Raw genomic sequence first — 12,653 nt, 5'->3', positions numbered from 1 at the left:
TCTTTTCAGGGATATTATGATATAAATAGTGAAGTGTTTTTAAGTTTGCCTTGCATCCTTGGAACGAGTGGAGTGTCTGAAGTCATCAAGACCACAGTGAAAGAAGAAACAGCGACTGGGAAACTCCAGAGCAGTGCATCCTCCATCCATGGTCTCCAGCAACAGTTAAAACTTTGATTCTAAAGCTCAGAGTTACCTGAAAGGAAAGGTGGTTTAATTTTACCAACACATATATAGAGGGTGGAGAACTTCTGTATCTTACTATTTATCCTTACAACCTGCTTGGTTAAGGTCAGTGGTTCTTGGTTGGCTTTTTAATTTAAATCCTTAGGTAGTTAGATGAGAAGGAAAAAAATCTAATTTTCTCTGTTCTTGAAATCATCTGTACTGTTCTTTAAACCTAAGCAGAGATAAACATTCATCTGCGATATACATCATTTAAAAATTACGTATCCTCAGTTAGCACATTCAGCACTTTGGGAATATTTTAAAAATCATGACTTTTTACAAGAAAATTACCCTTTAACAGTTACAATAAACATCATAAGCTGAAGGCCCAGTATGTGTTTCAAAATCTGTGCTAGCTCTACGTTAAAGGATCTAGTTTATGCTATTTACAATTCTTCTTTAAAATAATGTTGGTAAAAAGCATAATAATGAACAATAAAGCATTTTGTTTTCCCTCTTCAAATTAATTAGCTACCAAAAAATGGAAAAGAACTGTACACATACTTTTTTTTTCTTGTACACATACTTTAATATAGTAAAAAGGAAAATGAAAATTTTAAATATATGAACAAGAAGTGTAGTTTAATATCCAGCAGGACTGTCCTTTCTGCAGTTTTCTATCATCTCTTCTGGGCTATATAAGATTTCCAACATCTCAAGAACACACCATGCCATAAGTAGAGCCATAGAGACATGCATATTTTTATATGGAAATAGGTTATGAATGAAAGCCAAGCATTTACTTTAAAGCTAATATATGAGGCTTTTGTAAAGGCATTGGTCTTACTGGGAAGAGGTTGAATGGGCTGATTGTTCTGAGCATATTCTTTAACTACTCCTGAAGAAATGATTCATGGTGCATCCTTTAACTACTCCTGAAGAAATGATTCAGGGTGCATCTTTTAACTACTGAAGAAATGATTCAGGGTGCATCTTTTAACTACTGAAGAAATGATTCAGGGTGCATACACTTTGGTGGTGGATAAATAACATCTTCACATGTGAAAGACAGCATATTAGGAATGTGACACATAACTAATAGCAGCAGCTAGCATCAACACTTCCAATATTCCAGGCAGTGTGAAAAGCACTTTATTGTTTTACTCCTCAGGATTATTTATTAATCCTCACAGTAACCCACTGGGGTAGGGACTATTACCATAATCTTGTAGAGGAGGAAATTGAGGTTTAATGGCCAAAATCTCATGACTAAGGGACACTTATCCATACAACCTCTACTTTTTCTAAACTCTAGAAGAGGAAAAAAGCCTAAGAGTCAAAATAGTTAAAACAAGACCCTAAAGCTGGGGTCTGTACTGTTACACTCTTCATGTAGGGGCTTTTTTTCTTCAACATTATTTTTTAGAAACACTGATTCTTTGACTTCCCTTAGCAAATAGCTTGGGAGGCGAGCTGTATGCACTGCAGTAGGTGTTTAGTTATTTAGTGATTCAGATAGTCTAGACTTGGAGCCTGCTATGCACCGGGTGCCGTATTAGGCACTGCAGATACAATGGTGAGCAAACCCTGGACTAGGTACAGGCCCCCACGGTGCTTACAGTCTAGTACAGGGACAAATCTCACAAATAAATGTACAGTTCCAAGTGTGGTACTGTAATATGAAGATGTCCCAGGTGCTTTGAAAGCATTTTATAGGTGAACCTAAACCTGGTCAGTGAGATGGAAGCCAATGGATTATAAGAGCAGACACATTTTAGGCAGAGAGGAAGTAGTTAAACTAATGCTGATTTAGCATAATAATGGATGTTTATAATGATGAGCTTAAATCAGAAAGGAAAGGTGAAATTTATTCAATGTTCCATGTTTAAGAAAAAAGAAAAGTATTTAATATGCTTGGGAAGGTGTAAAAACATTGGACATTTGAAGAAATGAGCATTAGTTCTGTGTAATTTCACTACATGAATAGGTTATTTTGGTGTTAACTGTAACAGTGTATCCTCACTGTCCTTTTGTATGAAATAGGAAAGTAAAACTAAAAGGACCAGTGCTTGTGTTTTTATACTAGCCTTTTCTAATACCAGATACCTAATTATGCTCTTGAACAATAACCTAATTACAATATACTATATAAATAGAGGAATTGCTAAGAATTAACTGCATTGTAAAAGAAACATGTCAGTACAATATTTACTGACTGTACTGTTACTCCAAGAACTGTGTTAGAATGAGTAGTCAAAGGTGAATAATAAAAAATTGGGGGTGGGGTGGGGGAGGGAATAAAAAAGCAAAAAAATAAAAGAAAAAAAGATGAATAGTTATAGTCCTTGCCCTGCAGAAACCCACAATACAGAAGTAATTCTAGCACATATTTTCTTGAGTGTTGAGTATTATGAATCACATATAAGTTAAGTAGTACCACCACCATCTCAGTGTGAATTGGTGCTAATTTGACATTCATGATGTTTCTGTTAACCTTCATTTTTTTTTCATCTTTCCAAAATCATGCATTCCCTCTACTTGTTATGGTTTATACTTCTTTGATATTGTAACACATAAATATTTTATTTTCCAACTTACATTGTATCAAATAATTATTATTAAATATCAAGAATAATGAATAAAATAAATTTTGACTTGAAAATTACCAGGAGATTCCTAATTTATTGAGTGGAAGGAAATTTATTCAGATTGAAGAGAAAGATTCTTTCATATGATTCATAAGTCCCCAGGATATTTAGTTACTTCATTTTAAGTGGCTTAATTGCAAAATGAAGAGAAAGGATTTTGTTGTTTTCAAACTTTTTTTTTTTTTTATGGATCTTTTTATTTATTTAATATATCACCAACTTCATCTCCCTCCATACCAATAATTGGAATTTCATCTTGTTTCCATGCTGAGTGGTGAAACAATGACAAAGCTAATCAGAATAAGCTACTTCAGAAAGAGAACTAAGCTAACACAGCCCACTTTCTTTAACAGGCATAATATAAATATATGTACTCTAGAATGCACAACGGTTTAGTCTCTAAGAAACTCAAATGGGATCTTGAAGAATGTAGGCAATTCCCAGGTACAGCAAAGATAAGCTGAGATGTTCTGCAACTGTTAAGGGTTCCTGGCACTACATCTCTTGGCCACTAGCTGATTATTGACAAGGGGGAAGACATTAGCTAATGCCAAATGGAGATGCAGACAATGCTATGTTGACTTAGGGGCTATGCACAGGAACCAGAAGGCAGAAAAGTACTAAACACTGCTGAGAGCATCCACTCCAGGAAGGACTTTACCTTCCAGGAGCTCTAAACTGGCACCACCCCCAGTGCTCACATGACTGACTTTATCCTCCGTGTTCCATTTGGCGCAACAAGTAGCAGTGTCTCCACCACCTATGATGGTGATGCAGCCCCTGGAAGTGGCTTTCACCACCTCATCCATAAGGGCTTTGGTTCCTCAGGCAAAAGCTTCCCATTCAAATACACCCACAGGTCCATTCCACACGATCTGCTTAGCCCGAGCAACAGCCTCAGCATACTTCTTACTGCTCTCAGGACCACAATCCAAGCCCATCCAGCCAGCAGGTATGCCAGAGGCCACAGTGGCTTGGCCAGTCTTGGCATTCTCATCAAACTTATCAGCAGTGACAAAGTCAACAGGCAAAGTAATCTTCATGCCATTCTTGTCAGCTTTGGACATCAGGTCTTTGACAATCTTGGATCCCTCTTCATCAAACAGAGAAGTGCCAATCTCCATGTTGTTGAGCACCTTAAGGAAGGTAAAGGCCATTCCACCACCGATAATCATTTCATTGACTTTGTCCAGCATATTATTGATCAACTGGATCTTGTCTGCAACTTTAGCTCCGCCCAGGATGGCCAGGAAGGGTCGCTCGGGGCTCTCCAAGGCCTTGGCAAAGTAGTTCAGCTCCTTCTTCATCAAAAAACCTCCAGCCTTCTTTGGCAGATTTACTCCTACCATGGAGCTGTGGGCTCGGTGAGCAGTGCCAAAAGCATCGTTGACATAAACATCCCCTAGCTTAGAAAGTGAAGCTCGGAAGGCTTCTATTTTGGTTGGTTCAGCTTTAACCTTGTTCCCAGAAGCATCTTTTCCCTTCCCTTCTTCCTCCACATGAAAACGAAGGTTCTCCAGCAGGATGACAGACCCAGCAGCTGGGTCAGCACAAGCCTTCTCCACTTCTGGGCCCACACAGTCCTTCAAGAACAAAACATCCTTGCCCAGCAGAGATTTGAGTTCTACAGCAACTGGCTGCAAGGAGTACTTATCAGGCATGTGGACACCATCAGGCCGGCCCAGGTGGCTCATAAGAACAACTGACTTGGCTCCATTGTCCAAGCAGTATTTGATGCTTGGAACAGCAGCCTTGATCCTCTGGTTGTTTGTTATCTGGTTGTTCTTCATAGGAACATTGAAGTCTACTCTCGTGACGACCCGCTTCCCCTTCACATCCAGCTTGTCCAGAGTCAGCTTGTTAGAAAGCGACATCTTGGCAATTCAGCTGCAGCGAGAGGCCAGGGGAAGCGACAGCGACAGAATGAGACCGACTCCTGTTTTCAAACTTTTAAAAATTATTTTTAACAAAGCCTTTTGAAAAATATATAATCTACATTCTTCCAATAGATAAAAGCAGAGTTGCTCTAATTGAAGGTGCTTCTGGCTAATAAGCTGTGTCTTTAAGAATAGCTTGAAAACCATATATTTTTAAGTGACAAAGAAGAGGTACAGGGAAGGACAGACTGTCCTATAGTTTAATTTGACTGAAGCTGTATGCTTAACTAGTATATAGCGTCCAAAGAGAGATACCTATTAGAAAAGAATATTTTATGTGTGTGTGTTTGCAACAATACGTAATGATGCTTTCACGTATCTTCAGTTAGGCCCTCTTTGTTTATGTGACCTTCATTTAGATGCCAATTTAGAAGAAAATTAATACTACAGCCTGTTCCTCAGTACCACGATGCTAAAATTATCCAAATAATACTTCACACCCCCTCAAACCCAAGTGCCCTGAATGGCATTGTACTTATAAAACCGGTATTGAGGTGCAATAATGACTAATATAAATGACCATGAGGAATTTCTATGGGTAGTAGAAATTCAGTTCAGAGTACCTACTCTTGAGCGCGCACGCCATGTGTGCCGACCACTCGGGACCGCGCCCAGTGAGGCCCAAAGGCCCCGCAGTTTGGCCGGCAATGTTCCTCTCGGCGGCGCCCACTGGGGAAGACATAAGAAATTTGCCTGAGACAGCTGTTCAGAATGGAGCTGAAGGAGGCTTATTTGTGCACAGAGATACTCCTGAGAATAACCCAGCAACTCCATCTGATTTCACACCAGAAAACTGTAAGAGGATAGAGGCCATTTTGAAAAACTTCCCAGAAGGGCATAAGGCAGCAGCTGTGCTTCCAGTTCTGGGTTTAGCCCAGAGACAGAATGGATGGCTGCCCATCTCTGCTATGAACAAGGCTGCAGACATTTTACAAGCACCTCCAATGAGAGTGTATGAAGTGGCAACTTTTTAAATAATGTATAATCGAAAGCCAGTTATATCACATATCAAGTCTGCACTACTACGCCTTGCATGCTTCGAAACTCCAACAGGATACTGGAGGCCGTTCAGAAAAAACTTGGAATAAAGGTTGGAGACTACACCTGACAAACTTTTCACTCTTGTATAAGTGGAATGTTTAGGGGTCTGTGTAAATGCACCAATGGTTCAAATAAATGACAACTACTATGAGGATCTGACACCTAAGGATATTGAAGAAATTATTGATGAACTCAAGGCTGGCAAAATCCCAAAACCTGGGCCAAGGAGTGGACGCTTCTCCTGTGAGCCAGCTGGAGATCTTACCTTTTTGACTGAACCACCAAAAGGACCTGGGTTTGGTGTGCAAGCAGGCCTTTAATTTATATTCAACTGTAAATATGTCAGTGGAGAAATAAAATATGAATCTCCTATCTACCTAAATTTTTTATATTGTTCATTTCCATCTGTGTACACCTTGCTTGTAACCTAGCAACTTAGAGCTGTTAAGTATCATGTCAGAACTTCAGAGCACCATTTTCAACTGCCTGTTCACTTTCATCAATATTAGGGTGCTGTGAAATAAAAATTCTGTCAAATTTCAAAAAAAAAAAAAAGTACCTACTCTTGCACTGTACAAGACCATGAGGATCTGAAGCGGAGCCTGATTTCAAAGACTTGGATTTTGATAGTGGACAGGCTGGTACACACACCAAGTCTAAGGAAAAAGTTAGCCTGTATTATCATCCATGTCGGGCACAGTGGAGTTCTGACCTAAGTGAATGGTCTCTTGTAAAGAAATTACTGCCCGACTTCCTGTGAAATGAGATCTCTGCACTTTGCCCTTGTGAATGTAATATGAAGCTTAAAAATGAAAAACAACCTGATAACTAGAGAGACCCTGGGCATCGCCTAATGCAAGTCTTTCCTCTTGGAGTTGGAAAAAACAAGCCCGAGCCAGCCGTGCACTTGCCTGCAATTATCAGAAGGCTAAGTCAGTGGCAGAACAGTTTTCTGACTCCAATCCAGTCTTCCCACTTGACGCATCAGTCATTAAACCTCACCGGAAAGGCATTCCTACTGCTTACCCTCCCTGCACCTGCTCTTTTAGTGTGAGGGCAACTGTGAAAGAGCGGCCGATCTTATCCCGGCTCAGCAACTCTACCCTCGGAACGAGTTTCCCCGGACCTGACCTAGGCCGTCAACCCCTACCCACGGCCGACCTCGGAAGTGACGTAAGGGAAGCGGAAGCGCTGGCGTGGAGGCAGACTTCCTGTTGCTAGAGGCGGGGGGGGTGGGGGGCTGGCTCGTCTGTGTGCGGTTGTGTGGGGCGGCCTGGGGCGGCCCCGGAGCGGCTGACCCTCTGCTTGCAGGGACCGGAGTCGCGAGGCGGCGGCCATGGCGGGGTCGGAGAGCCAGCTCAAGAAAATGGTGTCTAAGGTGAGGCTGCGGCGCGCTCTCCTCTCGGCGCACACCCACCACTCCCCCCCGCGCCGCCAGGGCCTGCCCGACCAGCCCAGCGAGCCCCCCAGGCCAGCCCGAAGTCCCGGGCCTCCCCTTGGCCACCTCTGCAGCCGCCCGCGCCAGGATGCCTGTCGCCCGGGGCCGGAGTCCCCGGACCGGGGCCGGCGGGGGGCGGCGACGGTCAACAATGGAGCGGAGCCGAGGCCGCCTGCCGCCTGCCACCTGCCGCCCGCCCTCTTTTCGGGGAGAGAGTTTGGAGCAGTCTGTGGGGCAGCATAGTTTTCATCAACAGAAGGAGGGGGTTGTACTTAAAACTCGGTCTTGGGCACCGCTTCCTTCATGTCCCAGTGCAGGGCTCTTCATTCTTATTCGCCCTTCCCTCCCGGCTTCCTGAGGTGGTGTCCTTTTCAGTTTGTATTCTTCACGCAGCTCAATAGCCCACCCCGCGGTTGGTTGAATTGGCTCAATCATAAATGGAAACGTCCTGAGAAGCTCATTACCTCGGGTGAAATAGAATTCCATTACCATACCAGGGTCTTTGATTTGCTCAGAGTGACTCCCTTTTAATTTTATGTTGCTTATAAAGCCAGTTTATTTACGTTGAAATTTTTAATCTAAATAGTTAAAGACTGGTGTGGGTTTGTTTTTTGGTTTTTTCCCTTTTTTAAAAAAGCCTGTAGGCATTTTGTATTTAAAGCTGTGAATTAGTTTAACAACTAAAAATATGGCACCTGATACCAGAGTGAATTGGGTGTTTTTTGGTTTGTTTGTTGCTTTGTGTTTGTTTTTCAATTTATCAAAGCTAATTAATGGGAGTAAGATGTATGTGAAATGGTTGAGAGTTGAATATTCTCCAGTTAAACAGGTTTAGCTTTAGATACTTTTGTCAAAATAAGAGTGGTAGAAAGTGAAATAGTTTAAAACAACTTTCAGTATTATTAAACACATTATTATGTGTAAACTTATTTCTCTGAAAATATACTTTTTCACCCAGTAAAATCATCCCTATAGTCTTTGATTGAAGAGCAAATAATCTCTAAGGAGAAATTGATGGTTTTTGAAATAAAGCTACTCTTTGATTTTTCTAATCATATCTTCTAGGCTTCTGATTTTCTTTCTTTTTTTCTAATTAAAATATAGTTGATTTTCTTTTGATAGAGTAAACTTATCTTTAATTGCAGAGGAAGTTTCAGGGAGCCTTAGAAAACTGTGGCCTGGATCTGTGTTGTAGCATTTAATTTTTCCAAGTATGTTATTTTATATACTATGTAACTGAAGGGTGTCTGTTCCATAGCATTTTAAAAAATCTTTTAATTGATTACATTGCCCTTAAAGTTTATTCCTTCATGTATGTGTATCAAAGTACCTATATATAAGGACAAGAATATTCAAATATTGGTTTGGAATTTTAGAAACCATAGTTAAGTTTCCTAAACTTTCTGTTGAGGAGCCTGCCTTCGAAGACAGAGGCAAGACATCTAAAGATATTTTATAGTTACACCTGCCGTCTCCTCCCTCCATCCTGTTTATATCCTCAGAGCAAAAAAGGACATAGTTTGGTGGAAACCAGCACAATACTGTAAAGCAATTATCCTTCAATTAAAAATAAATAATTTTTTATGAAAAAGGACATAGAGCAGAGGTGGGAGAGAACATTTGTCTCTCATCTGGTTCTTGACCCAATACCTGAAAAATTGAGTCTCTTACAAGTGGTGATGTCACTTCTGATTCCTGGCATCTTTTCTGTCCAGCTTGTTCACAGATAGATATGTAGATATGTAGGAGTAGTAAGTGGGATAATAAAAGCTATTTGTGGAGTTTTTTCCTTCTGGTGGAGGATTAGCTTCAGTTGTTATCCTTTCAGTTGGATGTGGCCCAATGAAGGAATTGGTCGCCACGACCTGGGACACATTGCTAGAGTGATGGCCCTTTACTCTTATCTGATTGTGGGACTTCATCACCCATCATATTACTTTGGGCTACCTGCTTTGACATATATTTTTTGAAGTATGATTGACATGCAACATTATTATCTTTTTATATATTACTACCGTTATTTTTTTCCTTAGAGCAACTTTTAGCTTCCAACTTAAATATAGCTTTTAGTTTAACATCCTCCTCTGTCATCATCTTTGTAATTAAGAGAGGTATATCTATACTGTTGGTCCATCTTGCTTTACACAAATTATTTAGATTTTTCATACAGACAACTACCTGTATTCTTTCATGCTGTATGTAACAGCATTCCTGTCGGTGGAGTCACTACCAGCTAGTTAGGAGAGAGCTGATACATTAGCGATTGTAATGCACTTCACACTGTTTTATTAGATTCTAGGGATACAATAGTGAACAGATAGAAAACTCTATACCTGTGGAATTTAAATTCTCATAGAAGGAATAAACAACTCAGTAAGTTCATTAAGTAACATGTTGGAGGATGTTAAGTGCTTTGGAGAAAAGTAAAGCAAGAAAGGGCGATAGTTCTCAAATGTGAGGATAAGATAGGTTGCAGTTTTATAGACAGTAAAGGAAGGCCTTCCTGAGGTGTGTTTGATCAGAGACCCTGAAAGCAGTGAGGAAGCAAACTGGAGCAGTCTGGAGTAAGAACATTCCAGGAAGAAGGAAAAACAAGCTCAAGGGCCCTCTCGTCATGCATGATGGAGAAGCAGCAAAGGAACCTGGAGGGGCTGGACTGGAGTGAGGAGAGGGAACAGTGCTGCTAAATAAAGGAGTGGTGGGTTTTGGAGGGTCTTGCAGGCCCCCGTCAGCGTTCTGGCATGTCCTTGCAGTGTGGTGGGGCTGTTTTAACAGAATAGCTCAAGCTGCTGTACTGAGGCTAGACCATAGGGGGTTCAGTAGAGTGGAGGGATAGCCACCTCTAAAAAGGCTGTTGTATAATAATAACCGAAGTGTGGCTATGAAGGTAGTGAGAAGTGATCAGATGCTGGAGATTTTTGAAGGTAGAACTAAGAATTTTCTGACAGACTGACTCACTGTGGATGTGTAGGAAACCAAGGCATCCAGGATAATGTCAAAGTTTTTGTGCTGAGCATCTAGAAGGATATGGATGTGGAAGAATGTAAGAGGTGTAGATGGAGAAGGCTATGGCAACCCACTCCAGTACTCTTGCCTGGAAAATCCCATGGACGGAGGAGCCTGTTAGGCTGCAGTCCCTGGGTTCTTGAAGAGTCAGATACGACTGAGTGACTTCACTTTCACTTTTCACTTTCATGCATTGGAGAAGGAAATGCCAACCCACTCCAGTGTTCTTGCCTGGAGAATCTCAGGGATGGGGGAGCCTGATGGGCTGCTGTCTGTGGGGTCGCACAGAGTCAGACACGACTGAAGTGACTTAGCAGCAGCAGCAAGAGGTATAGAATTGGGGGGAAGACAAAGGGTTCAATTTGATCACGTTATGTTTGACTTTCATTAGATATCAAAGTGGAGACATCAAATTGGATATACATGTCTGGTATTCAGGAAAGTGGAATTTTTAAATTCGGAAGTTATCAGTGTATAAATGGTATTTTAAGCCATGCATGGAGGTCAACACCTGAGTAAGAAGAGGACCAAGGACTGAGCCCTGGGGCTCAGTGATATTAAGATCAAAGGTTAGGAGAAGATAAAGAACCAGCAAAAACACTGAGAAGGGGCAGACATAGAGAAGAGGAAAGAAAATGTTTTGTTTCTCCTTTTATTTTTTTTTTTAATGTCTAAGAGTCCTTTCTTTTCTGAGAGTTCTTGTTTCATTGCTACAATATCATTTCTTCTTTCTTTGAAATTTTTAATGCTGATTGTTTTTGAAGTTTTCTTCTGTTCCTTGCATTTTTATTCTTAAAAATGAAAGTTGCTCAGTCCTGTCCAACTCTGCGACATACATGGACTATACATTCCATGGAATTCTCCAGGCCAGGATACTGGAGTGAGCAGCCTTTCCCTTCTCCAGGGGATCTTCCTAACCCAGGGATCGAACCCAGGTCTCCTGCATTGCAGGGGGATTCTTTGCCAGCTGAGCCACAAGGGAAGGCCAAGAATACTGGAGTGGGTAGCCTATTCCTTCTCCAGTGGATCTTCCTGACCCAGGAATCAAACCAGGGTCTCCTGCATTGCAGGCAGATTCTTTACCAACTAAGCTATCAGTGAACACCCATTTTTATTTTTAGTTCCTTCTTTTCTGTTTGTTTAGGTCTGTGACATGCTTCTTGGAGACTTTCTTTTTGGGATAGCTGACTGTTCTTTTTAAGAGAGAAGCACTAAAAACTGATCGAAAGCTTTGTGTGCAAGAGTGGAGCTTCAGGGTGTTGTGAACACATGGGGATTTCCATTTCCTAGTTTCCTAGTTTGCTCAGAGCCGAAAGCAAGGTTCCTAGGTTTCCTGGACTTGAGTGGTACAAGGCAGGGGTATGAGAATACAATACAGCACATGATAAATTGCGAAAGAGTTGGTATTGACAGTAAATGCTGGAGCGGGAGCGATCCATATGGGCTAAAGGGAAGTCTGGAAAAGAATTCATTGATAGGGAAAGAGATGTGAGGTAGGTCTTTGACAATGAGATTTGATTTGGTGGAGACCATATTTTAAGTTGGAAAAAGAGCTAAAATGAAGGTAAAGGTTTGAAGAGGTGACAGAGAAAGCTACTGAGGTTCTTTCAATCAGTCTTTGTTATTGATTAGTCAGAACCATTTTACTTTAAAGGAAAGTGCTGTTAAGAAAACAGTTTTAAAAAATTAAACTAGCAGTATAATTTGTGCGTTGGTTTTAAACTAAATTTTTTATTTTTCTTTTCAGTACAAATACAGAGACCTAACTGTACGTGAAACTGTTAACGTTATTACTTTATACAAAGATCTCAAACCTGTATTGGATTCATATGGTGAGTTTATGTATAAAAATATCAAGTCAGAGTTTACTCTTTTTGTTAATAATTGTAGGTTTTCTGTTTTCCTTTTAAGTCTGTTGGTTTTTCCCATTATAGGACTGAGCCTTCACCTAAAAATGGTGTTGGGGGGATAGGAAATTACAAGATTTAATAACATCTTATATTTGTTTAGTAATTTTAAGTTTTAAAATACTATAACAAAAACAGTGCAAATTTAGACCAAATGTTACAGATAGTTTAGTCCATCATTTCCAGAAATAGTATCAGTAGTTGTGAAGAATGTTGCTTTGCGGGTGGGGAGATGGAGGGGATTCTGTGGTTAAGTTTGAATACTTACAGGTTAAACAAAATTAAATGAATTTCTTTGAAGCAAGATTTCTCAGAACCTGTAATATGTTTATGTATTTTGTCTCACCAAGAGGGGAGAGAAGATAATACATTGTTCAGTATATTCTAGAGTTAATTAGTGAACCGTTTTTTTCTCTCTAGAGCATCTCTTTATATTCTTAGGAACACATTTTGTAAAATTATATTCTAGACTATTCTTTTCATTTTATAGATGAAGAAAACGCTTAAA

General features: G+C 40.5%; 3 protein-coding genes and 1 pseudogene across 7 annotated transcripts in view; 3 read left to right on the top strand and 1 right to left on the bottom strand.

Annotated features, from left to right (window-relative positions):
* UEVLD (UEV and lactate/malate dehyrogenase domains) overlaps nt 1-2,834 on the top strand; it is a 55,238-nt gene extending 52,404 nt beyond the window's left edge. For all 3 annotated transcript variants that reach the window (XM_043874788.1, XM_043874817.1, XM_043874798.1), the window contains one exon: nt 10-2,834. In XM_043874788.1, the coding sequence (XP_043730723.1) occupies nt 10-177 (168 nt within the window). In that variant the 3' untranslated portion in view covers nt 178-2,834. The remainder of the gene's footprint in view (nt 1-9) is intronic.
* Nucleotides 2,835-3,003: 169 nt separating this feature from the next.
* LOC122675769 (phosphoglycerate kinase 1-like) lies at nt 3,004-4,770 on the bottom strand. Its single transcript, XM_043874848.1, has one exon. It carries the CDS (start codon nt 4,688-4,690, stop codon nt 3,641-3,643), a length of 1,050 nt encoding a protein of 349 aa, XP_043730783.1. The 5' UTR covers nt 4,691-4,770; the 3' UTR covers nt 3,004-3,640.
* Nucleotides 4,771-4,908: 138 nt separating this feature from the next.
* On the top strand, nt 4,909-6,176 carry LOC122675774 (annotated as a pseudogene). Its single transcript, XR_006335340.1, has one exon. The product of XR_006335340.1 is annotated as an NADH dehydrogenase [ubiquinone] flavoprotein 2, mitochondrial-like (transcript).
* An 819-nt stretch (nt 6,177-6,995) lies between these two features.
* TSG101 (tumor susceptibility 101) overlaps nt 6,996-12,653 on the top strand; it is a 42,114-nt gene continuing 36,456 nt past the window's right edge. Inside the window, exons 1-2 of one of the 2 annotated variants that reach the window (XM_043874829.1) lie at nt 6,996-7,172; nt 11,986-12,070. In XM_043874829.1, coding sequence (XP_043730764.1) covers nt 7,131-7,172; nt 11,986-12,070 — 127 coding nt within the window. In that variant the 5' untranslated portion in view covers nt 6,996-7,130. The remainder of the gene's footprint in view (nt 7,173-11,985; nt 12,071-12,653) is intronic. The other variant, XM_043874837.1, reaches the window with a different exon arrangement.

This window comes from Cervus elaphus, chromosome 2 (genome assembly GCF_910594005.1).
Source record: "Cervus elaphus chromosome 2, mCerEla1.1, whole genome shotgun sequence".
Taxonomy (NCBI): domain Eukaryota; kingdom Metazoa; phylum Chordata; class Mammalia; order Artiodactyla; family Cervidae; genus Cervus; species Cervus elaphus.
Note: the sequence above shows the minus strand (reverse complement) of the source record. Positions and strands in the feature narration are given on the sequence as shown.